Source organism: Camarhynchus parvulus, chromosome 15 (genome assembly GCF_901933205.1).
Source record: "Camarhynchus parvulus chromosome 15, STF_HiC, whole genome shotgun sequence".
Classification (NCBI taxonomy): domain Eukaryota; kingdom Metazoa; phylum Chordata; class Aves; order Passeriformes; family Thraupidae; genus Camarhynchus; species Camarhynchus parvulus.
Window position 1 is genome coordinate 12,474,877 of NC_044585.1, and position 26,310 is coordinate 12,501,186.

At 50.0% G+C, this 26,310-nt stretch overlaps 1 protein-coding gene across 1 annotated transcript in view; it reads left to right on the forward strand.

Annotated features, from left to right (window-relative positions):
* Window positions 1–2,085: 2,085 nt before the first annotated feature.
* Window positions 2,086–26,310, forward strand: part of TMEM132B (transmembrane protein 132B) — a 219,271-nt gene continuing 195,046 nt past the window's right edge. The window contains exon 1 of the mRNA XM_030959231.1: window positions 2,086–2,198. Coding sequence (XP_030815091.1) covers window positions 2,114–2,198 — 85 coding nt within the window. The 5' untranslated portion in view covers window positions 2,086–2,113. The remainder of the gene's footprint in view (window positions 2,199–26,310) is intronic.

Below are 26,310 nucleotides of genomic sequence, written 5' to 3' on the forward strand. Positions count from 1 at the left end.
GTGCTCTCAGGCTGCTGCACATTTCCCTCCACGGGAGATAAGCGTTTATTCACGTTCATGTTTGTGTGGAGTGGTAAAATATTAGAGCTAAATTTTTTATGACATTCCTAGGAGTGGTTATGGAGCAAACAAGATTACAGCAAGTACTACAGAAAAGCTTGTTTATGCAGGGAGGGGAAAAAAAACCATCAAACCCGGAGACGCGTTTGCAAAGCTGCGGGAGAGCCCAGGGGCGGGGTTTAGAGTTCCCGCTCCTTTCCTTCCCTGCCTCCATCACAGCAACAACTCCCTGCAGCTAGGGCTGAGCGGGTTTGGAGCGGAATTCCAGCTCCGGCAGCGGGGTATGGTGGCATTCCAAGGGAGAGGGCACAGGGAAAGCCTGGCTGAGCTGGCACCGTGCCACCCAAGCCATGCCGCGGGGATGGGGCTCCCCTGGGCACGGCGGGCACTGCCCTGGGCACGCTCCTCTCTCCCTCTGCACAGCCCTTGGGATGCCCTTTGCACATCTTTGAACCCCTGGGGCTCCCTCTCCTCACCTCTGGGGTGCCCTCTGCACAGCCCCGTGCTCCTGGGGACACCCCCACACCCCTCGGGGTGCCCTCTGCACTCCCCTTTGGACAATCCCGCACTCCTTGAAGAGCAACGCCCTTTGCACAGCCTGTAGAACGCTCTGACGCTGTTCGGGATGCTCTGATAACGTTCGGGATGCTCTGACACTGTTTGGGATGCTCTGACACTGTTTGGGATGCTCTCACACCGTTCGGGATGCCCCCACATCCCGCGGGATGCCGTTTGCACAGCTTTTAGAATGCTCTCACCCTGTTTAGGATGCTCTCACACCCTCTGGGACGCTCTGATACCCTTTGGGATGCTCTCACGCCATTCGGGATGCCCCCACATCCCGAGGGATGCTCTTTGCCCACCCCCGGGATGCTCCCACACTATTCGAGATGCTCTGACACTGTCCGGGATGCCCTCACACATTTTGGGATGCCCTTTTCCAATCTCCAGAATGCTCTCACAGTTTTTGGGATGCCCTCACAGTTTTCAGGATACCCTCACACATTTTGGGGTGCCTTCATTATTGTTTTTGGGGCGACTTCGCAGTTTTTGGGATGCCCTCGCAGTTTTCGGGGTTCCCTCACTGTTTTTGGGGTTCTCTCGCAGTTTTCGGGATGCCCTCGCAGTTTTTGGGGCGCCCTCACACATTTCGGGATGCCCTCGCAGATTTCGGGGTGCTTTCACTGTTTTTAGGGCTCCCTCGCAGATTTCGGGGTGCCCTCACACATTTTGGGGTGCCCTCGCAGATTTCGGGATGCCCTCACACATTTTAGGGCTCCCTCGCAGATTTCGGGGTGCTCTCACTGTTTTTAGGGCTCCCTCGCAGATTTCGGGATGCCCTCACACATTTTAGGGCTCCCTCGCAGATTTCGGGGTGCTCTCACTGGTTTTGGGGTTCCCCCGCAGTTTTTGGGGTTCCCTCTCTCCCGTCCCGTCCCCCGCAGTTGCGGCCGGCGGCCGCCAGGGCGCGCGCGCGCTCTTTGCGCGGCTCGCGGCCGGCGCGCGCCCCCTCAGGGCCCCCAGGCCGGGGCAGCGGGACCGGCCCCGGGGCGCTGCGGGCCCGGTGCTGACACCGGCACCGACACCGGCACCGGCACCGAAACCGGCACCGGCACCGCGGGCAGCCGGGCCGGGCCGGGCCGGGCCACACGGGGCTGCCCCGCTCGCCGGCCCCGCGGGCATCGCGCAGCCCCGGGGCGCTGAGCCGCACCTGCGGGCCCGCCCCGATTGCGCCCAGGTGAGCCCGGCCCGGCCCGGCCGCGCCGCCGCAGCCCCGGCACAGCCCCGGCTCCGCGCCCGCTGCCCCGGGGAGCCGCCGCTGCTGCTGCTGGCGCGGGCGGGGGGCGATGCGGCGGGGGCGGCCGTGATTGCGGGGCCGGCGGGGACCCCCCTTCCCCTGCCCTGCCCTCCTCGGCGGGCGCGGGCCCCGCCGCCGGACGGAGCGGCGCGGCGCTGAGCGGGCGGGGAGCGGGGGGAGTGGTTACGGGCTCCGGCGCGACACCCCCGGCCCCCCCGCCCCGCTCAGCCGCCCCTCTCCAAATAAATCAGCACCATGACTACTTCTGGGCATGGAACAAAGAGGATGCTCTCCCGGGGCCCCGCGCTGCTCCTGGCGCCGCTGCTGCTCCTGTGCCGAGGTAACCCCGGTCCCGCCGCCGCGACCCCGCCGCTGTGCTCCTGTTTGTCTGCTTTGGTTGTTGTGTTCGTTTTGGTGTTTGTTTTTTAACTATTTGTGTTTATTTCATAGCTGCCCCCTCCCCCGGTTTTATTTAGGGCCGTTTCCCCCATCCCAGCCCTCCTTCCCCCGGCGCTCCGCGCAGCGCTGCGGGTGCAGCGCGCTCCGAGCTCCGTCTCTGGGGCGCACCAAGAAGTCCCCATCCAGCTCTGCTGTCCCCTGTCCCCGCGTGTCGCGGGCTCCCGGCCCCCTGCGCGAAGGCTGCCCGCCTGCTTCGGCCGCTGCCAGCGCGTTGCTGCCGATTTGGGGGGAAAAAGGGGAAAAGTTTGGGCTTGCCGGAGCTCTGGGGGATGGAGAAGGGTCGCGGGGTTTCCCACGGGGCGGCCGACCCCCGTTCCTCCCTGATGCTTCTCGCTCTTTCTGGCTATCCATGGGGTAGGGTGGGGGGAAAGATGTGCAGGAATTAAACCCCTTCGGTTTACAAAATACTTGTGCAACCCTTTTGCGCTGAATTCCGAGAAGGACGGGTTTCGCTGGGCTGGCGGGGAGCGGGGTCTGGCCCTTGATTGGGCTCAGGTGGGATTCCCTCATCACGGCCAGCTGCGAGGCAGCGCGCCCGGGCACGGAGTGAGGCTGGGAGATGCTCTTCCTCTGTTATTTTCTTTTTCTTTCTTTTAATTTCCCCCCAGCTGGACTTGGGAGCAGCGTTTCGGGTCCCAGGTGCGGGTGTTTGCTGGGGAAGGGCTCAGCAGAGCGCTGCCCCTGGGAAAGTCTTTAGCAGGACTTCACTCTGGGGACGTTCTCCTCTGCGTGCTCCCGCGAGCGCCCTCGCAGATGCTGCTCCTAATAAACAGGGGTTGTTAAAAGCAAATTAATTAAGGTGCATCGGTGCTGAAGTTGCTCGGGGATTCGTTTGCGCTTACTGCTTTTCTCGGGACGGTGCTCGCGTTTGGCCGTAGCGTGGAGCTTGGGCTGCTGGGGAAACTTCGCGGGGGGTTTAGGAATGCGCCTAAATGCAAGGATTTTGGGTGGAGAAGGAGCGATCCATGGGAGGGGTGACAGCAATAGCTGTTGCGGAGGGCACAGGGAAGGCTTTGTGGTGGGGAAGTGTTTTAGGAAAGGTTCCTACAGGAAGAGCAGGAACGAATTGCCAGGAAGGAAGCATCAACCTTGGGGACACACAGAGGATGGACAGCAGGGAGTCCTTGCCCTGCTCACCCCAAAAAGCACCGCTTGCCCCTGCCCTCCATCCCCCTCCTTGGCCGGGCTGTGCGCAGCCACGGCGGCACCTGGGAATCCTCCTGGGCAGGACACGGGGACCGGGGTGCAGGGTTTGGGGTGCAGATCGTGGGGACTGGGGCACCGAGCACAGGGCGCAGGGCATGGGCTGCCTGTGGGTCAGCACTGCCCCACGGAATGGTGGCTTTCTGTGGCCACTGCCATGCCCTGTGCTCCGCGCGGCTCTTCCTTTATCGAGGAGAGAGTTGGGCGCAGCAAAGGAGCAGGTTTCTGGTTTTTGTGGTTTTTAACAAATCTTTTTTATTTATTGCTTTGACATATTAATGCTAATCTTTTCCCTCCTCCCGTCTCCTCCTGTGTGGGTAGCTACCATGGTGAGATTGGGCTGTGGGTGTAATTCTTCCAGCGCTCTGAGTGCTTAAACATATGGAAACCCACTTTGAAACAGTTTGTGGCTGCAAGCCTACCGACGTATCCATCCATCCATCCATCCATCGCTCTCCGCCGCTCTGAGCCCTCCCCGCTCAGTGTGCGCGTCAGGAGCTCGCAGTGCGCTCAGCTCGAGCTGTGGATAACGAGCTCGTTCCCCGCCCGCGCCTCTCTCCTCTCTCGGCCGGAGCATCCTCCTGCTTCCCCAGCGGAGCGCTGTCCCACCCCTGCGGGCCGCAGCAGTGTCTGTGCGGGCAGAGGGGCTTTGGGATCAGGGGACAGCTCCTCAGAGAGAGGCGAGCGGCGGCAGCGCCCGGGAACGCCTTCCTCCGGGGCTGTGCCGATCTTCCTGCAGCTCGCTGGAATCCGAGTCGGTTTTCTCCTCTGGATTACAGGGGTTAACGAACCGCATCTCGGTTTGGGTTGTTGCAGACGGGAGAGACACCTGCATGAGTCATGCCGCGGTGCTGCCATCTCCGCAAATCTCCCAGCTCCTACAGACGCTCGCCTTGGGCTCTTGCCATTTTTCTCTATTTATTTGCCTTCGCTCCCTCCCTTCCCCCTTGCCGGGGCCGGCTCTGGGCAGGCTGCGTTGCGGGGACCGGCGATGCACCAGGCTGAGTTTCTGCAGCCTCTTCCAAGCGGGTGGCATTTGTTCGCCTGTCAGGCAGGTTCCCTAAATAGCTTTGTGCAGGTCCAATTAAGAGATCAGTGCGCTGCCCCGGCTCTCGGGCTGCTGGCGCGCTCGGCTGCGAGCGGAGGGTGTGCGTGTGTGCTTGGCAGCCGAGGGCCGCTCACGCTGAGCTCGAGGATGTCTCTGGCTGGCAGCAGGCCCCCGTTTGTTGCTGGCATCTAGGCAGGGTTTTGGCCGCCTTCCTCGCTGGCGGCGGCGGAGGAGCTGTCTCCGAGGTTATATGAATAGGTATCCTGTGAGCGAGCTGGATGAGTTACCTGAATATTTTGTTTTCCTGCCCGGTGCTGTGTCACCGGCTCGCTCCGCTGCCTCGCACCCCGGCGCGGCTGCGGGAACGCGGGGCAGGGCAGGGACGGGGCGTGCGGAGCTCACTGAACGCGCTCCTGCAGCCCCCGTGGGATGGATGATGCGCTTGGGCTGCTGTCAGCTGTGCGTGAGGAAGGACCCGCGATCGCTTTTAGACTCTGGCTCCAGGGGGCCGTGGGTGGAGAGACATTATGCTTATTTTATTATGTGTCCCTGTATCACTCTACCTAATATGGAGACACTTTTTATTCACAGGCTCTTTAGGAACAGAAATGAAAGACCTGCATTATCTACTGTACAATAGATTTGCAGATCACGATTGTACAAACTGTTGAAATGTAGGTTATTTTCCCCAGATTAGTGCAGATCTCAACACTTTATGCAATGACTGTTCAAACTGATGTGAAGTGGGGGATAGTGGGCTGGGGGGAGAAGTCTGAAATTATTATAGTGCCTTTTGCTCCAGCATCCATTAGAGCAGAATATTTCAGATACCCTGATTTTACTTCCCATCAGCATAAATCTAGACCAGCTGCTCTGAAGTCAGTGGAGCTACTCTGGATTTATGCATTGCTGCTGCGATCGCATTGGGCTCTCTGGGAATGCAGGAGGCAACTGTGGGACTTACCCTGCACAGCATTTTTCAATTCAAAATCTCCTGTCACTGCTGCTGCAGCCTCCTTTGTGTATTTGAAATGGGGAAGTCTCACTGGTTTTGGGTTTTGATTATTTTCTTCAATACGTGCGGCTTGGTCACAGAACTCTGTTCACTGACTCTGGCTGATCAATAGAGGCTTTTGCGGTTTGAATACCAAAATAGTTACATTAAAATATAAAAAAATCAATTAAATGCAATTAATTTGCTGTATTTTATTGCTGGGAATGATAGTCATTCCCAGCCCTATTATCTCTGTGTTTAAAGCAGCTCAGTGTGGCGAGGAAGGTATGAGCCCAGGAGCAGCTGCAGGAGGTCAGAGCAGAGGGCTGCCAAGGCTGGGACAGGGTTTGTGCCTCAGGAAGGATTTTTTGGATGAGGGATGCATTCCTGAGCCAGCGATGGCTCCATTTATTTAATTGCTGTGTTGGGTTTGCCATCATGGATTTGGTTGCTCTTGGAGCCCAGGCAGCAGTTTGGAAGGCACAGTCCCTGCCTGGGCAAGGACTCCCTTGTTTCAAAGTGCCTGGAGAGAAGAGTCTGTGCTCCACAGAGGTGCGCAGGGATTTGGGTTACACAGGGATTTGGGCTGTGCAGGGTTTGCCCATTGGTGCCAGTGGGATGGAGATTCCACTCTGCTGACCCCACTGAGTCGGGGTCCTCCTGCCCTTCTCCATAGCTCCTCAGAAATGTGTTTTGCAGCCAGGCTGCTCAGGGACCCTGTGCTGGCTGTGTCCCTTTGCTGAAAGGAGGAGGAAGGGGTGCCATTACTCATGATGTTGGGTTGTGGCAGCTCAGGCTGCTTGTCCTGACCTTGGTGGTTGATACCAAGCACAGGTTTTGCTGTGATGGAGAGGTGCCTTCACCAAGCCCTGTGTCCTGTGGAGGTGGCTGCAGACCTGTCCTGTCTCAGAGGAGCAAGGGGGAGCTGGCAGCCCCCTAAGTCCTCTGTGGAGCCAGCAAAACCGAGGCCTTCTGTCCTTAATAAACCTCCTGGCGAAGGAGAAGCCAGCCCACCAAAATAAATACTGTCAGCTCAACAAATTTAATTCACTGATCTTGATTCCCCACTCTCTCCTTGCCTGAACATAACTGATGTTAGTTAATGACAGGGGTGACTCGGTTTGTTGGCACAGCTTTAGCTCTCAGCCCTGTTGGTGGCTCACTGATGTGCTGGCACGGGGTGCTTGCCCAACTGTCAGATCCTCTCCATGAAGTGCCATGGAGGCTGTGCAGTGTGAGTTACCACGTGCTGCTCTAGATGTCGTGGAAGATGCTTTGATTTTGTGCTGTCAGGAGTTCCCAGCTGGCATTTCAGGGGAAGCAGTTCCCACGTGAGGATGGGCAGGCAGAAATTACAAAGCAAAGAGGTCCCTGGAGACAGCTTACAGGAGGATGGGGATTGCTCAGTGTCTGGCTTTCCCTGGGTATTCCCACTGCCCTCTGTGACGTACAGGGCTGTGATGGAAGTAAAGCCAGGGCTCTGGAGTGTGTGTGTGGGTGAGCTCCTTGTGGAAGGGCTTTGTGTTTGGGCAGCACCTCACACAATTGGCTTTAGTCTCAGGCGCAAGGTAAATATTCATGTTTTTTCCACGCTTCCCAAAAATTCTCTTGCAACACACTTTGAGCTGTTCTTTGTTTACATAAATGTTTGTCTCTGACAGCATTCAGAAAGCTTCATGAATTTATGATGTGCTCCAGATTCAAGCGCACTTTTTTCCTTTTCTCTTCTTCCTCTTTTTTCTCCCCAAAACCACTCTTTCCTCCCAAATTTTGGTGATGAAATGGCAGGAGGAATGCATATTTCAGCTGGCTACTGAGAGGCAATGTAAACACCATCTTTCATGGAAAATCAGTTTGTTCAAGTTCAAAAGCAGCCCAGCCTCTCCACTTGATCAATTTGCCTGTCATAGGAGATGATTTTAAAAGTGGTGATTATGTCCTATCTTGTCTCTTGCAACTTCAGGCAAGGAGAGAAAATGAAGTGTAGCATTTGATTTTAACTCTGGTTTTTTTCCTGATATTTTTTTGGTGATGGTGGTAGTCAGAGAGCAAGCAAAGGGGTGCCCTGAGGGGTGAGGGATACCAGGGACAGAGGAGTTTCCATGAGGCTGCCGTCTGCTGAGTAAACTAATTGGAAACTGCATGTAAACCAGCTCTGCTCATCTCACCGTGCCTGCACCAGCTGGCCCTCAGGAGCTGCTCTGCCCCATCCCTTCCCCTGCAGTGGCAGGAAATGGGCTTTTAGGGACAAAGCTGCTAAATCCTGGGGAGAGGGTGCTCGGTGCTCTGTGGCTGCATGGCCACATCCTCCAGCCTTGGGATGGTGCTGCCATCTGCTTAAAGGCTGTGCAAAAATCACAGGTCAGGTTATGGGGAGGGATGGTGTGAAACCCCCCGTGTTGGGCAGCTCTAGCTTGGCATTGGTGATGGAAAGAGATGATGGAAAAAACTCCACTGATGCAATTCAAACTGGGGCTAAATGGAGAAGCAGGCATCAAATCCTCTTTCTGGGCAAGCCCAGGGGCTCAGCAGGCTCCAGAAATGGTGTTTGCAGCCCATGGGATGTGTGGGAGGTGGTGCCTCTGGCCAAGCAGCTGCCCCTGTGCTAAGCCCATTTATCCACACATACAATATTGGGAGAGTTGAGTTTTGGGCTGAGGGAGCCCTGGGGGGAATCAGCCTGAGGAGGAAAAGCATTTCTGCTAGAGAGGGGAGAAATGTCATCCTCATTACCCCAGAAATAAAATCCTTCAGAAGGATTGAGAGGTGCACGTATCTTTGGGTTTTTTGTTTAGCTTGTATGGAAACATTTCAAAAACAGATGGCAGAGCAGAGATTTATTTCCCGTTAAGTGCAGAGGGCTGGTGCACAGGACCTTATCTGCTTGTGGGCCCTGTAATAAACCTGCCAGCAGGTGATTTAAATCCAGTTTTTCTGATTGGGAGAGTACTGAAAGGAACAGGGTTTATGTTACTTAGGAATTTTATGGCCAATGTTAGACTTTTAAGATGCAGGAATGATCAGGGCATGGCTCTGTAGCACCAGACACGTTCATTTCTTTAATAAAGGATCTTCCCTGAGTCAGAAAAATGAACCATTTTCCATTATTTAGCAGCTGAGCTGCCGTTGCTGTTTGCATGAGTGAGAGACACAGCTACTTTATATCTCAGTTTAGGAGTTGTTGTCAATTAGCCACAGCTTTTGCTCAGCAGCAAGGCTCTTGCCACAATGGGGAAGGAGGGCTGTCTAATGGATGCTGCAGCTCTTGAATCAAACATTCATGCTGCAGCTTCAAAAAAGGATGAAACTCACACCAAAAATAAGACAGAGCCCCTGTGCCCTAAAAGGGAGCCCTTGAGCAGATGGAGCAGGGTTCTGTGCAATGAGCAGTAATTAGAAACTCAGCAAAGAGCTGGTAGCTGCTGACTGGTCTCGGTACCCAGATTTCTGGTTGAGAAAGGAGAAATCCAAGAGGAGCTTTGGAAGGAGCTGATCTGGATATCTGTGTGGGGAAGGCCCTGGCCAGGGTGAGCACCTGGTGAGGTGAAAGACAACAGCCACAGGCCCCCAGTGCCTCTAAAAGTCACTGGGGCACCCAGAGGGCTGGGGGGGTAGCAGGGACTAATAGCACAAGGTCTGACTGTCTTTCACTGAGTGCACAGAGGACACAACACGCACACAGTGGAACAGGCTTTTAAAAGGTTGCAGCAGAGGCACCCCAAGAGGATGGTAAGAGCTCTCTGGAAGCAGCAGAGCCCTTTCAGGGCAAGCTCAAAGGCCAGTGTGCCTCAGCCTCTCCACATCATGGGCATTAGAGCTGGAAAAGTTGGCAAATAAACTGCCTTTCCCATCTCTGGAGGTTGGGTACAGCCTGTTCCTGAGCAGGGCTGGTTTTCAGCCATGCAGGACTTCTGCTGCTTCCCTTGGCAGAGCTCTGCAGCCCAGCAGACCTCTCCTGTGTTCCGCCTACAGTTCTCCCTCTCTGCTTCATTCCATCGTTTCTTGCATGACCTGAGCTCCCAACCCTCCATCCTACCACCCATCCAAAGCCAAACCCAGGCAAATCCATTCAATGGGGACAAATGGTTAAACAGGGAGTGGGAATGCTCAAGAAAAGGAGCTGGGTCTGGCATGCAAATACCCAGCATGTAAATGCATTTACAGCTGGAGGTTATTTGGAGAAGAGAGGGCAAGGACTTGAAACACACGTGGTGATGAGCCATAGATTATGCTCTGAAAACACTCAGAAAGCAGTTCCAGTGGCACTATCTAATTCATCTCCCACTAAGACATTCTGCTCCAAGGTGTTGGGAAATAATGGAGTAGCTTAGATACTAACATTATTAAATCCTCATCTCTGACAGCTATGAGAATTAATATACAAAGGTTTCTTCCACCTTTTTTTTAATGCAGCACAGTTACTCATTTCAGGTCTTTTGCTAAGGAGTAGCCCACTGAAAGTTATTAGCAAGAATATTGGTGCAAAAAGGCTCAACTCCATTAAAGAGGAGAAACAAGAGATAAACAGAAGATAGCATGAATTTTATTGCAGTTGAGACTTTTTTTTCCTTTCAAATATTAATCATTTGTCATTCTTTCACCTGTAGATCTCAAAGGGCTTTAGAGAAAAAAGTGAAGCCATTGTCTGTGCTCTGCATCATGCCCATGAGGTGCCCTGGGGCAGCAGCCCAAAGCCAGTGCTGAGGCTCTCTCTAAGGGCTCTCTGTCTGCCCCAGCATTGGCACTGCTTGGTTCTTCTACTGTGTTTGATTTGCACCAACCCATTACAATTTTTATGGGAAGTCATAAGCAGAAAGGAAGAGATGGAATTGTTGTTCTTTATTGCTGAAATCAAAGACAGCCCTACAGAGGAGAGCCCAGATGGTGGTGCCCATCTCATCACCTCCTTGGTGTGATGAAGCTGGACAGGCCATGGGGATTGGGGTATTTCCAGGGACTGCACCAAGGAGCTGTTCTCCAGACATGCCCTTTTAAACCCCAAATGTCCATGTTGTGCACTTTATTTCACTTATTAGTGTCATAATGAGATTACTGGAGTCTGCTGTAAGCCCTGGGGGACAAGTATCAGCTCCTGGGTACAGCTTCAGCTGTGTCTTCTTGAAGTGTCCTGCTCATCCAGAGTTAAAGCATCTCCCTCCCTTTCTAGGGAGCCCAACACATTAAATGTGTGAGAAGGCTTTATTGCATTTAACCACATGGGGAAAGCCAAAGGGCAGTCATTGTTTTGGTTCCTGCACCAACCAGCAAACTCTCAGATGGTTCCCCAAGCTGCCCTGGGCCCTCTGTCCCCTCCTCAAAGGGCTGAGAGCTGGAGCAGCCCCAGCTCTAACACTTATCTGTCAAAATGCTCCTCCCTTAGGTGTGTGGAATCTGAGAATTGTTATAGCAGATTCCAGTCTGTGGGACTTCATCATCTGGGTTATTATCTCCAAAATGCAGTTCTCTCCCTCAGTGGCAGTCTCCTATTGAAAACACTCTCTTTCAGCAGGGCACTTGCATTTATTTACTGCGCAGCTTCTCCCATTAGTATAATCATTACTCCTTGGACTGGGTTTGAATTCAGAGCATCCCACTGTGGTACTTAAAGAATTAATTACAGTGATGAAAGAATTCCTCTAAAGACTTCTATGAATTGGTCTGGTTGAAGTGTTTTAGCTTTGCTTCAATTGGTGCAGCTCTTGTCAAAGGATGGTGAGAAAATGCATGGGTCAGTGATTTAGATGAGGCAAATTACGTTAGAAAAATTGATTTGATTTAGAAAGTGAGCTTTCAGATCACAGGGAATTGCCTGCTTCTTTCTCTGCCGTGCTGAGTCTCCCTGAAGATGAGCAGAGGCAGATAATTCAGGGTTAAAGTAAGTGGCTCTTGTAAAAGGTTTGTCAGAGAGTGAGGAGAGATGGGCTGACACACATCTTTAGATAAACCATTATTGACCCATATATTGCTATCTGTGCATCAGCTGGAGTTACAGACGGATGAGAATGCTTATAAACACACTCAGGCAGTTCATGTGGCTTGCTAAAGAATTGAATCCTTGTTTTTAGGTTTGGCTTTTCTTTTTTTCTCCCCAGGAATGGTTTTCCCATGGAGCATACCTTCAGAACTGGCACCAGTCTGGGAATGTGCGCTGTGTGGCTGCCTCAGCCAGCTCTGCATTGCCTGGCTCTGTGCTTAGTCATTCCTGGGACTGGCAGTTTGCTTTTCCTGAGCTTTTTCACTTCCTCGGATCAAACTGAGTGTTTCCTCCCTCTGTCCCTTGTCTTCATCTTAAAGGGGCTGCGGTCCCTGGGCTGCAGTGGGGTGATGCCCAGTGGGCCAGGCGGTGTCCCCTCGGGGCATTGCTCCTCAAAAGCACCTTCTGAAGCAGCAGTTCCCTTCCCTGCATGCTCAGGGGTTTCTTCTGAGCTCTCCTCCCGGCCAGCTCTGTGCTGCCCGTGGGAGTGGTGGGCTGTGAGTGCAGGGGCTGCTGGCCTGGGACCCACATTGCTCCCACCATTGCCGAGTCGCTCTGAGCGGGCTCTCCGTGCTTGTCAGGGAAGCAGGGATGGAGCCTGGCAGCGTTTCAGTTTGCACTTTGTAAAATTTGTCTTAAAAAAAAAAGAAGTTAAGGAGATGACTTTTGCCTAGCAGTGCTTTTTGTTTCTTTCTCACCTTGCAGAACCCTCTACATTGCAGATTGTTTGCTGGAATGCTGAGAGACCTCATTTTTGGTCTGTCTAGCACTGGTGGTATTTGTCTCCATGGCTTCAGCACCAGCAGCTTCCTTGGCATGGAAATGCAGGAGTGGGCTCTGCTGTGCCTGTGCCATTCCCTCTCCCCAGGGTGGGCATGAGAGGGGTGCAGAGCCCCAGTGGTACCCACACAGTGGGGCCCAGCATTTGGCTGGGAAAGGGTTGTGTGCACCTTCCTGTGCTTGCAGAGAGCCTTTTCCATAGCCCAGCCTCGGGCTGGGAAGTGAGATGACAAGTGCAAGGAGAGAAATGATGCTGGGGAGAGCTGGAACGGAGCCTCCTGCCAGCAACTGAATTCAAGGCTGCAAAAAGAAGTTGCAAAAGTAGCAATCCATCTGTCCACTTAGTGGGAGAAGCCTAAGATCATTTCACAGTAATCAGCCCCCTGGTGTTCAAAAAAAACCCAACCAAAAATACTGCAGGTTTTTGCTTTACTGTGGCAAAATCCAAAGCAAATTAATGTTCTCAGAGGCTGTGAGGCTTTCCCCCCCTCTTTTTGACAAGTAGGGGCTGTATCAAGTTCAAAATAATACAAGAAACAATAGAATATCTTTAGTTTTTTAGATAACCATATTTTTGCCATATATTTCAGAGATTTTCTGTCCTCATTGAAATTCTGTGGTTAATTACCAGTGGGGTTATTGGCAAGTGGGTGTTTTTGTGCGGGGTCATTTGGGTGGTGAGCAGGGTCATCATCACTTGGCACGTTCCCAAGGTGATGCATTGTGCAGATGCACTGCCATGCTACAGCTCCTTGGCTCTATCAGCATCTCCAATAAAAGCCACAATATTCAGGGATTTTAATTTGGTTGTAAAAACTTGCTCCAGGCACTACAAATTTTGAGAGTGTTTGTTTATTTATTTATTGTAATCTCATTTTACTCTTCCTTTCCCCTTAACTGTGAGGGCATATAGGAAACAGATTCCAAAGATGCCTCTTGATTCTTGCTTATTTGAATTGAGAAGCATTGAGTTGGAGGAAGATCACTGATTTCTGCCTCTGTGTGTGGAGACATTCATTCAGATTAAAGGAGAGGTTTGAACATGCCAAGCTTGAAGGTAACCATAAGGAGCCCTTCTTGCAAAACACTACAGGAGAAAGATGTTCAGGGTGGGTGTTTCCTCATGCCAGGTGTGGGTGGCACACCCCTGAAGGATGTCCCTGCTGTCCCCAAAGGCTGCAGCCACCTTTGGCTTTGGGGGTGGCTGGGGCTGCTGGAGCAGAACTGACCTGAGCACACGAGTGAGGCACAGCAAGAGCCAGAGCTGCTGAAATGCAGCAGCTGCTTTGCTGCTGCACAACAATTTGTAATTAAAACACAACTTGCCATCCTGATTAGGTTAAGCATTTAAATTCATTTGCAACTTTTTTCCCCCCTGTATTGTGTAATTAGCAACATATGACGCTTGCATTAGCTGAGCTAAAAGTTCTAATGATTAATTTGCACATCAAAGCCTCCCCATGAATCAACTGGTGCAGTGCACCGGAGAGAGCTCCAGTGCCCACACGAACACATCCCTGCCTGCTCCAGGGGCACCATGGAGGCTCCAGGAGCTGGTTCCTGGTGTTTCAGTCCTTCTGCAAGGCAGCAGTGTCCCTGTGCCCCGAGTCACTCCATAACTGACGCTGTGACCAGGATGTGGCCATGCCTTTCTTGCCTCTAAGCTGGGCTGGCGCATCCTGGAGCACCTGACTGACCATGCACCTGGGAGCACTTCAAAGTCCTGGTGTGAAATTACTGGTGGTTTTTGTGGATATAAGCATTGCTCGAAAGTGTTTTGGCCAAATTCTGATTGTTTTTACCCAGCTTAATCTTTGATTATGGGTTTTGCCTGAAGGCTTCGTAAGTCAGATTGGAGCTCTAACTAGTAAAGAACCTTGTTCAAGCAAGCCAAAACCAACAAGAAAACTACTATAAGCTAATTATAAAGAATGTCTTCTTTCTTTCTTATCTAGTCATAATATTGTCTTTCTTTCCACCTTCTGCTGAGCTGTGAAAATATTCTGCAAAATGATATTTTTGAGTAGATGGAAAAGTACACCCCTGTCAACAATATTTTTCTATTGTTCATCAGAGACAGGCTTCATAACAGAAGAGATCCGTGCTGGAAAAGTACATCAGCTGCAAACAGTTTATTCAAAGTCAGCTCAAATAGCAGGGAGGGTTTTTGAGTTCCTGCTCCAGCTGAAGTTGAAATGCAGAATGCAACTTCTAATATTTCAGAGACACGAGTGGTGCAGGTCATAATAATGTATTGCCATTTTCACAAAAGATAGATTTTCTGTTAAAGCTTCCAGTGGAAAAAAGTCTGGAGGAGTAAAAATATTTACCTACTGTTTGAGTTTCTGCATGAGGGTGCCATGTCCTTGCCCAGGGCACTGGGTGAGTGGAAAATGAGTTCCCACCTTTTTTTGGTTCCTGTACCTGTGTGTGTGTCCATGCACATGGGAGCACTGATGTTGAGTTTGTGGGGTGTTAAATGTTTCACTTTTCCAACCATCAATTTCAATTGAATTTCATAAGCCATTACAGTTCTCTGCTGCTTTCTTTGCTCTTCCAGTCATGTGAGCTCCAGCCATTTAGCTGTGGGTCCTGAGGCATGATTGCTCTGTGGAGCAGCAAAAGTAAATTGGTTCCTGATGTAAAATCTTTGTATATATATATATATGTATATATTTTTTTTTTTTTGATCTCTCTAAGTCACTGTGGTGTTACAGTGTTGAGCTGATGATGGGAATCTTCAAGCTTGGCTTTTTCTTGTCCAGTTCTGGATCCCCCCCACAGCATCTTTTAAAAAGCTTTTGTGCCTGGCTTGAATGGCAAAAACTTACAGAGGTAGAGTTGGGTTGTTTTTGTGTTGTTGTTTATATATTTATCTTTAGAATCATGGTGCAAAGATTGGACTCAGGTTTTGGGTTTTCTCCCTGTAGAAATGTTTATGAGGATGATAGTTATTTGGATCAAAAGAGATCTTTTGGCAGTCCTCTGACTTTGATTCAGTACTGGCAGTGCAACAAATAATGAAAAAGCAATCATTTCCCCTTCTCCCACTTTTATTCTCAGGATAAATGAATGGTTAAGATCTCTGTGCTCAAAAATAATTGCTCGTGGCTCTTACAGAAAAAATGAAAATCCATAACACTCACCCTTTAAATGGATTATTTGATCTTTCCTGTTAGTTTGTGTTTTGCACTGTTGAGTGTCTTTGCTGCCAATCTGAGGCTAAACTGGACAAAGCTGATGTGCAGGCTTTGCAGGCTGAGTCTGGGGGAAGGAAAACTGGATAAGGAATTTTACTACTTTGGAAAGCAGGTCCCAGGGTGGGAGTTGAGCAGTGGGGATCAAGAAGGCTCTTGCTGTCAAGGTCCACTGGAAGAACTGTTTTGCACAGTATAAAGTTAAAGAATTTGACAGAATATAGGATGAATGGGAAAAAAAGAGTAACTTTAACTTGCCATGTGATTTTAAAGTAGCTCAAACATCAATAAATCACAGTGTGTGTGAGTGACTGCTGGGACCTGCTGGGCAGTTCTCAGTGTGCTCCTCCTGCAGCTGCCTGGGTTGATGAACAGATGGAGGTGTCCACCAGTGCTTTGCCAGGCTTTCTCTTCCTTTCTCTCCTTGCTTTCATGGCAGTGGATGTGAGGATGAGCTGCCATATTTTACATCTTCCCTCCCAGCAGCCAAGTGGTGCTGAGTGACTGAGGATCCCCAGGACTGTGCACTGCACCTTCCTGGAGCTTTAACCTCCCATCTTTTCCAGCAAAGCCAGGCATAAAAAATTAGGCTGGGCCTGTATTCTTTGTTTGGGGATAACTGCAGCAGTTCCTCTTTTTGTTTTTAAATCCTGCTAATTGGTGCTCTCAGCCTCAGCTCCAGCTTAATGAAGGCTGCTGTCTGGGAATCATCACAAACAGTTATGGAAATGCATTTAAATGCTTAAATCTGTTGTACTTTTCTCTTTATGGGCTTATTCCTTCAAAAAGCATAACTATGCCCAGGGTCCCTCCCTGCCCAGGATGATTCCTCTCCATGAGCCCTGTGCTGGGGCTCTGGCACCTCTGTAGCACAGAGGGTACACAGGAGATTTGTGCCAAGGCAGGGAGGGAGCCCTTGTGCTGAGGGAGCAGCATTTTCAGTCTGTTTGCTCCAGATGGGGCCTTTGGATGCTGGGCATGAGGGCTGAGAGAGCATCCAGCTTCCCTCCTGCCAGGGGAGGAGAGCACCCTGCTCCTCTGACCTGCACAAACATCATTGATTCAACCCAGTTAAACAAACAGAGCTGCTGTGGCTGCACTGCTCGTGTCCCTCTGTCTGGCAGTCAGTGCCTGTCTGTCCCTCTGCTCCTCATGGTGAGAACCCTGCAGTTGCACAAGGTTTAAGCTAAAAGCAAAGGAAAAGGACACATGGTGGGTTTCCCCATCATGGCTGTGGTTGTAGCCACACATTCTCCAGCTCTGGAGAGGCGTGAGCAGCTGGTCCTGGGAGGGATCTGCACAAGGGTTTGTGGTTTCTCCAGAGGCAGGGGAGCAGCATGCAGTAAAACAAGGCTTGTGTTAAAGAACAACACAATGAGGTATTGTTTATTTGTGCTCTGGTTAGAGGGACATGCAAGTGGTCTAATTCCTGTGTTTTAAGAGCAACCTTCAGCCCATGTGATGGACAGGGAAGATGAGAAGAGACTGCTACAAGCCAAAAGCAGCAAACCCATGAAGCAGAGCCTGAGACAGCTTTAAAGCTATGAACATAATTACCCGAGGAGTCTGCCAAGGAACCAGATGCTGTAAATGAAAGAATAACTTCCATGGCTTGGCATCTGTCTGCCATCCAGGGAGAGGAGGAGAGGCAGGGAACTGCATGCAGGGCTGGGAAATGGTTGCTCCAGTTGCAAAATGAGTACCTTCAAAAAGATTTAGTCTATACTGGCATTTTTGTACGGAGGGGAGTGAACATGTTGGAAAGAAGAGGAGAGAGGTCAACGTGCTTGTCTTGTGGGCAGTTTGACCATGTTCTGCAGGTTGGATGTCAGTGTTATGTGGTTGGTTGGCTTCTGGGAAGATCTGGGTGCTGTGGCAGCTTAAGCAGGTGGTGATAAATGAGGAAGATGTGACTGGGCTGAATTCTGAACCTTTTGGGACCCGTTTGTGCCCAGAACCCTACAGAGCACTCTGTTTTCTATGCATGGATGAGCTCAGTTGATATTTAAAATAAGTGGCTGCATATGACTTGTTTGAGGTCAGGTCACTCTTGGCAGTGCTCTAGTTTCAAAAACCAAACTAGAAAGTTCCTGCTATTTCTCTCCCCAATTTATTTTTACAGTTACTGTTAAAATAATTGCAGTCCTAGCAAAGGTAAACAGCTGGGTTCAACATAATCAGTACATAAACAATATCCATCATTTACATGGTATGAAACCTCTGCCACACAACATGTTCCTGAGGCTGCATCTTAGGGGAAAAATAGAAAACCTTTATGGGAAGGGGAGCAGAAATCAGCTGGGGTCCTCATGGATTGAGTGCATGTGGATAGCAGCAGCAGTGCAATCTCCTTTCTGCTTGTGCTGGAGCCAAACACCCCAGGAAAAGGTGCTGGTGACAGAGCTGCACATGGGGCATCTTCAGAGCCAAGTGAGTGGTGCTTCCTGGGCTGCAGAAACAGAACTTGCCTCTCCCAGCTGGGACATAAAGGCAGGGAGCAGTGATGAGAGGTTATAGGGGAAGTTCATGTGGTCTCAGGCCAGGATAGCAGTGTTTTTCAAGCTAGGAAGAGGAGCTTTGCTCATGGGTTAGAGATTTTTTTACTGTTTTAGTGACCTTATTTTTTATTCTTATTTGGCTCTAATGAGTAGAAAATATGTTCAACATGCACCTTGGGTGCGCAGGATGGGATGGACATGGGAGTGTGACAGAGGGCTTGGGACTGGGGGACATCACCAGCATCCCAAGGAGCCTGGCAGGGAGCAGGGGGGAAACTGGGGGTGAACTCAGCTGCTGCCTCTGCACGCTTAAAACCTGCTGTATGTGCATCCTTGTATGTAAGCAGCTGTGGTTATTTTGCCTCAAAATAACAAACCTTTTTTGCAAGAAGGAGTTAGGGGCAGGCCTCTGTATTGCTGCAGCTTGGGGACACAGTCATGTGCAAGTCAGAGAGCCACATCGTGTTGAGTGCTGAATGACTCTGCTTATTAATATAATAAACCAGAGGAACACTGCCATGACGGTCTCTGCAGTGAGAATCCAGGGGGTTGTTTTAACCAAAGCACATTAAATCTTCCTGTCTCCTGAAAATTGCACCCTGGAGGTATGGACTGGAGGGTAGGAGGGGTAGGAACATTTAACAAGGGTTTGCAGGAGTTTTTATGCATATCATGATCTCCAGAACAGTGTTCTGCTGTCTGGGGTTTTATATCTTCCCATCACTGTAGTTAAGTTCCTCAGACATAGAAGGAAAACATTCTCTCTTTTATTTTCTTCTCCCTTCATTCTCTATTTTCAAGATGAAATTTTCTGCGCTGTAGCACTGATACAAGACCTTTTCTTCAGATGTGCTATATGAAAACATGCTGTCATCCTCTCTGAAAGCTGTGAAATGTGTGCATGTATATTCTGTATAGGCACACACTCTACAGAGATACATGTATGTGTACATAGGGGTTTTCCCCCTCTCTCTCAGATAAAATAGGTTTTTCTCATATCTTTAACAAAATCTGAGTGTTGTTAGCTGTTGGAAGATAAAGTTCTCACCAGGGTACCCTGATGGGCTCACAGCTGTATCTGCAGGGATTGATTCAAGGGCACTCCTCCCCTGCACCCCTGACTGGCATTTTGGTGACTGGCTGCACGGGTAGGGTCACCAGACCCTTGGAGAACACCTGCTGTGGGTTAGTTAATGGCAACAGCCCAGCTGCCTCTGTGAGAGCCCACAGAGAGACTTCTGTGGCTTCAGATGGCCCCAAGATCAGGGCTGCCTGCTGGGGACAGCACCTTCCGGGGGCTCCACTCCCTCACAGGGAGGGAGGCTAAAACATAAAGGCAAGGTTCTCAGAGAGAGCAAGGTGAGGGGAGTCCCTGCTGATCCCCTCGAGGTGTTTTGTGCTCTCTGTCTGCCAAATGCAGAGCACGCTGGGCTGGTCCTTGTTGCTTTGCTTGGGAGTGCAGCAGCTCAGAGCACAGGATGTGTCTCCCCTTTGCCACCCTCTGGTGAAAAATGTGCCCACCTCTCCCTGGATTTCCTGTGTGCAGGCCTGACACACAAGCAGCTTTCCCTTCTCTTTTTCTAATCACGGAGAGGGCTCAGCACATTGTCTGAAATAGCTTTTTTGCCTCAACAGGGAGGTTCCTTGAGGCTGTAATTGACTCTTTCTTTCAAGCAATGGCATTTTACCTGGGAAAGCAGCCAGTTGGTATTTTCAGCGCAGCAGAATTCTGCCTTGCTTTGAAAGGAGCTGGTTCCAGATCCTCCTTGGGTTTTTTCCCCCTTAGGATGATGTCATTTTACTTCGTGCACTCTCTACCATGCTGTACAGTCTCTCCAGCTCCTTGGGAAACACTTCCATTCGACAGGCACTTAATTTTATAGGAGCAGCACCTGCAGGACCAACAGGTGAATAATCCGGAGTCCTCAGCTGCATCATGGGCAACTGAAATGTCCTTTAAGTGACCCTGAAAGGAAGGCTGAATTGTTAGTGATGGTTTTTCCTTTTCCATGAAGAATCATACGATGGAATGCGTGATAACACAATTGCCAGTGAAGAAGATGCTGGATATGGGCAAGAAAACTGAAGAGACCAGGAGAGAAAGATTTCCAAAGCAGAAACAAACTGTTCTTCATTCTTAGTTTTCATGCCAATTTAATGTATTCATGAAAATTGCCTCAATTTAACTTCAGGGGAGAAAAGAAGCTACAGGGTTGCTGTAGCTAAAAGGCTGCATCCTGTTTTAGTAAGTTTGCTGTACTTTAGATTTTTATCTAGAGGGGCTTTTTTATGGTACCTTCTACCAGCAGCTCTCCACACCTGTTTATTTTTAAAAAGCACTCTGCAAGCTGCAGGAAAAGGATGCTAAGCACAGTTATCCCTGTTCTGCAGGTAGAGGGAACTGGCAGAGATGTGCAATAACTTTGGTCTGTGCCAGAGCCAGGAAAACAGATGAGCCTTTAGCTCCTGAATCCTGCACAACACCACACAACCCTGCCTGGGAGTCATCCTGCAGTGTGTGACTGGAGCAGGAGTGCTGGGCTGAGCTGGTCATCCTGCTCAACTCAGCCTTGTTTTATGTTCCTGTCCTTGAGCTCCCCTGTGTGACAAGAATGAAAGCAGTGGTGAATATTTTGGACTATGTACCCTTGTATAGCAGAGGATGAAACCTTGATAGAAACCTTGATAGTCTTGGCTGCTTGTCTGGCCTCTCTTATCAGTTAAGTAATCTGGGGCTGAATCTTCCCCATGCTCTGGGCATTGGTTTTCCCCTCTAGTGTTTTCCCTCCTCTTCCTTTCTGCATTGTTCATGTGGGATTTGAGAAGCACTTCATGGCTTTGCATGATGGAACTGGCGAGTTCTGCTCAGCTCATCAAGGTACATAAAAATGCTCTGTGAGCCTGCCATGCTGCTGCTGTTGGTGCTTCCTCTGCAAGGTTTGTGCAGCCACCCAGCAAAGCAGAGCTGGTCCCTGCCCTCTCTCCAGGACAGCCTTGGGCCCACGGGGTGGGACGTTGCTGGCATCTGGAGTGAGAGACTTTGCTAATCCAGCAGCACCACCTCTGCCCATCCACCCCCAGCAGCTACAGAAAGGGACCACAGAGGCACAAGCCTGATTTGTTTTCTAGGAGGTTTTGATGCATGAAATGCAGGGACAGTGTTTCCCTCCTGGTACCTGCAAGAACATGATGCTCTGCAATAAATTAACAATGCTGCCCTGCCTTCTGCTTAGGAAAGGGCTTTAAGGTGTTTTTTCTGTGCTGTGCCTCTTGTGACAAACTGGAGACTGTAGTTTCTGGGTGTACTATATCCTCCTCAACATTTCAAAAAATACAAATCCTTAAGAAAAAGAATTATGCACTTTCAAAATTTTGTAACTTCCTTCATGCAATGTGGCCTTGTTGGAGTGATCATGGTACAGGCACAGATCCTGCAGCGTGTTTAGGCAGGGGCACCAAAGTTTGCAGAATATGGGTTGTAGATTTTAAGGTCTTTCAGTCCAAAGTTAGATCTTTTCCATCTTTGCAAATGTTTCTGATGTTGTATAGGAACTGTCTTTGAGGTTTACCAGCAGTTAACATTATCACACACTTCCATTTAAAGCAAAATCAGAGTGCCTCTTTTATATCTCCAAGAGAACTAAGAAAGCCTTCTTCACAGCACTGCAGACAAATGGAGATTGACAGTTATTAGTTGATGGTCTAACTGCTCTGACAGGCTTTGATGCAGAGGGATTTTCAGTGATTGACTCTGAGCCATCCCTCGTGCCTGTTCCGCAGAGATGCTGAATCCACTCTGTCCCTGCTGACCATTTATTTGGTCCCCACTGGGCATCTCTGGCTCCTGGGCAGTGAAGGTGCTGATAACTGAGCAAAGTGGGCAAGTTGCCCAGCAGAAACCTCCTGTTTGCAGCAGATGCTGAAAAGGGGACAGAGAAGCTGCTTTTTCCTTCATGGCCTTGTTTGGGGCTATTTGGAGGCAATACAGAAATGGAAGGATTATGTCATTCGCATTGCAAGTCACTTTTAGCAATTATCAGCAGGAATTTAGCACCTAATCTGTGTCTAACAAATCTGAATTAAATCTTTAATTGAAGATTAAAGGAGTTCATGTGAGAAGTAACTAAATATTGAACAACCTGTTCACCTGCTAGTGCTTGGGTGTTCAGTGTGTCTCCTGTGTGAGGCAAGAGCTGCAGGTCACAGCTGCCTTTATCCCAGTATGAGCAGCATCTGTGTGGACAAGGGTTTGGGCAGCAAGGCTGCCCCATCTGCAAGCACAGCTCACACCCCCAGCACTGCTCCAGAGCCCTGGCTGTCACTGCAGCCCTCAAACACGATGCTTTTTGTTTGTCACAGCTGTTGGGGCCTCTGTCAATCTCTGGTACTGTTAATCCATCCCGAGCGAATCCTGAGCAAACCTCTCTGGTAGCTGGGAGAAATTTACTCTCTGCTGATACTTAGCAGCAAAAAGACAGGAAAAACAATTATTGATCACAAATGAGTGGGGCTGTGCCCAAGCCCTCTGATTCCCAGGCTGCTTTTTGGGTCTCTTTCTGGGCACGGTAAGCTTTGCATTGAAATCAGCCAACACCACCCACTGCTTCCTGCTCTGGAGAACTGGGAGTTAAATTTCCTTAACTCCCATAGCAAAAGCAGAGCCCTTGTTTATTTTGCATGCCGTTATTGGTGCTGCTGCTTGTGGGCAGTGTTGGGATTGCTGTTGGGATGTCTCTGTCCTGGGAGCAGGAGCAGGGATGGGCACACAGGGATGGGCACACAGGGATGGGCACACAGGGATTTTTGCTGGGATTGCTGTTGGAATATCTCTGCCCTGGGAGCAGGAGCAGGGATGGGCACGCAGGGATGGGCACGCAGGGATGGGCACGCAGGGATGGGCACACAGGGATGGGCACGCAGGGATGGGCACGCAGGGATGGGCACACAGGGATGGGCACGCAGGGATGGGCACGCAGGGATGGGCATGCAGGGATGGGCACGCAGGGATTTTTGCTAAGCAGCCCAGCGGGAGCGCTGCGTGCCCCGCGCTGTCCCTGTCACACACCCGGCCCCCTTTGTGCTCACAGCTCCCGATCCCGCAGCCCCATCGATGCCATCGATCCGGGGAGATTGCAGCCGTCTGGAGTTAAGCAGAAAATGGCACTGCCTGTTGCTGGTGGCACAGGACTGCTCCTCCCGGGGAATTGATGCTCATGGCTATTGATTGCAAAGCACTTTGCATTGCACTGAATGTCAGTCTAGTTAGTTCATAAATTTATGGATGCCATTCTGCATTTGCCACAAACTTTCCTGCTTTCTGTCATTTTTTTTCAGGAGAGTTTAAAAAATATGGCAACGTGATCTGAACAAATGGAGATATGGGAGTAAGATCCTAGGTTTTAAATTTGCATTTATTCTGTGTCTTGAAGAGCAGTGTTCAGCTACCTCTGCTTTCTAATTTTGCCTTTTGACATGGTGTGAAGCCCAGGGAGACTCGTTAGATGTTGATATAATGATATTGGTAAAATATTGGTATTTGGAAATGATTGTCAGATAACTTTCATTTTCCATGCACAAGTGCACAGTAAACACACACATTTATCTAATACTTTGGAGACAGCTTTAGTCTTGCAGATATACACTGGGTAATTGAAAACAAATGTTAGCTTCTCTTTAATAGTGCTCCACACTAGTCACAGTGCAGTGTGACCGAGTTCTCATTTTAGTATTCTTCAGAGACATTTGAAGTATGCAGCTTCTTAAATCTGAGCTGACTTGGAGCTCTCTGTAAAATGCATTATTGCAGCTGTTGGAGGAGAGTCTGTTGTGTTTGCTCCTCCAGGTAATGCCTGACCTGTTTGAATTGGATGCCCTCCTTGCAGCCAACCAACTTTCTGGGCTGAAATTTGGTAAAAACTTCAGCAGAAGTTCTCATGTGGCACCTCACAGCCTCTCCACATGGCCCCAGGGTCTGGTTGCCCCAGCAGGGTCCCCATGGGCCACACTGCCTGCAGCAGGCACTGCTCTGTGCCTGTGCTGTGCAAGCAGCAGAGAGGGGCTGCCCTGCCCTGGGAGCCAGGCTGGAGCTGCTGTGCCAGCTCTGATCCTGCACACCACGTCCCCAGGGGCTCCCGGTGGACTCTCAGCAGTTTTGCTCGGGGACACGACTCCAGAGGCAGCTTGGCCTGGCTCTGCAGTGAGGATCCATCCCTGGGTCGTGCCCCATGGCTTTTCACAGGTAGCCAAAGACAGCAGTGCCTTTTGCTTCCCCTTGCATATTGAATTTGGGCTGGGGATGCTGAGGAGGAGCGTGCCACATGTGGGATGGATCTTGTCTGACAATTAGTCATCCTGAAAGGGTGGTTTGGTTCTCTGCTCAATCGCTGCAGGGAGTGGGCTGCCTCAGAGGCAAGTTGTCCTGCTTTGACCCCAGCGTCTGTGCACGGGGGAGCAGCATCCCTGATCCTGCTGGGTGGAGAGAGGCAGCCTGGCCCTGCTCTGGACAGGGAATTCCACCCCAGGAGTGCCCTCAGCCAGCCCTGGAGCAGAGGAATATCCTCCTCCCCTGCCATGTCAGCATGGGGATTTTCTCAGGTGGGAAGGGACCCTCAAACTCTGCTGAGTGGCCACCACAATCCTCTCCAAAGCACAACAGGTTTGCTCTTGGCAGAATAAACCACTGCTGAAGAATGGAACTAATGAAGAGATTTGAAGTGCATTTATCCTTTGAAAAGTGAGTCTAAATATAGTGCTGTGGAGTTCAATATCTCTCTTCAAGACATTTAGATCAAATGTACCTATTCTGAGACTTCTACATTTTTTTTTTTTTTTTTTTTTTTTTTTTGTCTATAAACCCAATGGCCTACCCTGGGAATTTAAATTCCATTTGAGGTCCTTTGGACTCATGAATCACTTCCAGTCACAAAGGCACCGTAGTGCACTTGGGACGTGGTAATTATGTTCGTGTTCAGCAGGGCAAAGTAGTGCCCAGCTCACCTCCCCCCTGTTGTAGCAGCTTTTGGTGCTGTCTGGGGAATAGTAGTAATAGTAGTAGTAGTAATAATAAGAATAATAAAAGGGCTGCCACGAAAGCCAGGGAATCTGACTCAATGCACACAGGCAAGAGAGGCTGGGGAAGCAGCAGCCCTTCCCAAGTGCTCCCCTGCCAAGTCTTTACAGCCCTCAGCCTTTTTTTGGATGAACTGGGGCCATGATCAAGCAGTGGCTTCTTTTGTGAGACAGCTATATCCAGAAAGGCCATTCTCATACACTGAATAAAAATGGAAATTCGTCCCCAAACATCCACATTCGTTTGTAAAACAGTTAAGAAATGAAAACTGTCAACACCTGAGACTGAGAGCCCATCTGGCCTCCTGAAAGAGCTCAATTTTCCCTTTGCTGATCTGGGCCAGGTATATAAATGTGGTCGACAAAACAGCAGCAGAGGTGCCTGGGCTCATTTCTGTTTGCATCCATCCACTAGAGACTTCTTTTTTAAGGATTTGCTAGGCTCCTGAATTGTCATCTTATCATAAAAAGGGAAAGAAATCCTCCTGTTTTCCCTGTGCTGCCATTCTCCCCAGATCTGTGCCAGAACTGGGAAGTTCTCTGCCTTTTGTGGTGAAGTTTGGAAATCAACTTAACCCGTGCCTTGCCGTGCACCCTTCTGAAATGAAGTGCTGAAGATTTGTTCTGTTTGTTCATTAAATAAAACTAGTAGAAAGAAGATCACATTCAAATGCATTATTTTCCAAGAGTGACATATGCTGTTGACTCACACAAATATGTCTCCTCTGGAGAATCCCTTGTATGAGAAATCTCAGCACTTCATCTTCAGTCCTTAATGAGAATTTTTCTTCTAGAAGAGCTATTAAAGACTCTGATCTTAATTCTCAAAAAACCACAAAAGATGTCAAATTATACAAATCCAATATTTGATATGTTAATAACCAAAGAGGCTGCAAGAGGGGGAGTGAAAATATAACCTGAGGAGAGGCATTGCCTTCCTGGTGGTGTGCTTCCCCTGGCTGCTGTTTATTGCCACCGTGTTACCTTGGTAGCAGCTTCTGATGCATCCCTGGATAATAAGATGCACACACTAATATGACAAATGTGTGATGTATCAGAGCATGTACAGTGCATGCAGGTGAAATTAGGTGTATTTCTTTTTTTCCTTTTTCCCTCTGGTATTCTCGAGGCTGTAAACTCCCTAGGAGTAATTTGCTGACTCGTGTTGTCACGAGGGTGGTGTTTCTGTAGCACTGCCAGGATTTACCTTTTGAGGGCTGTGTTCTGCTTC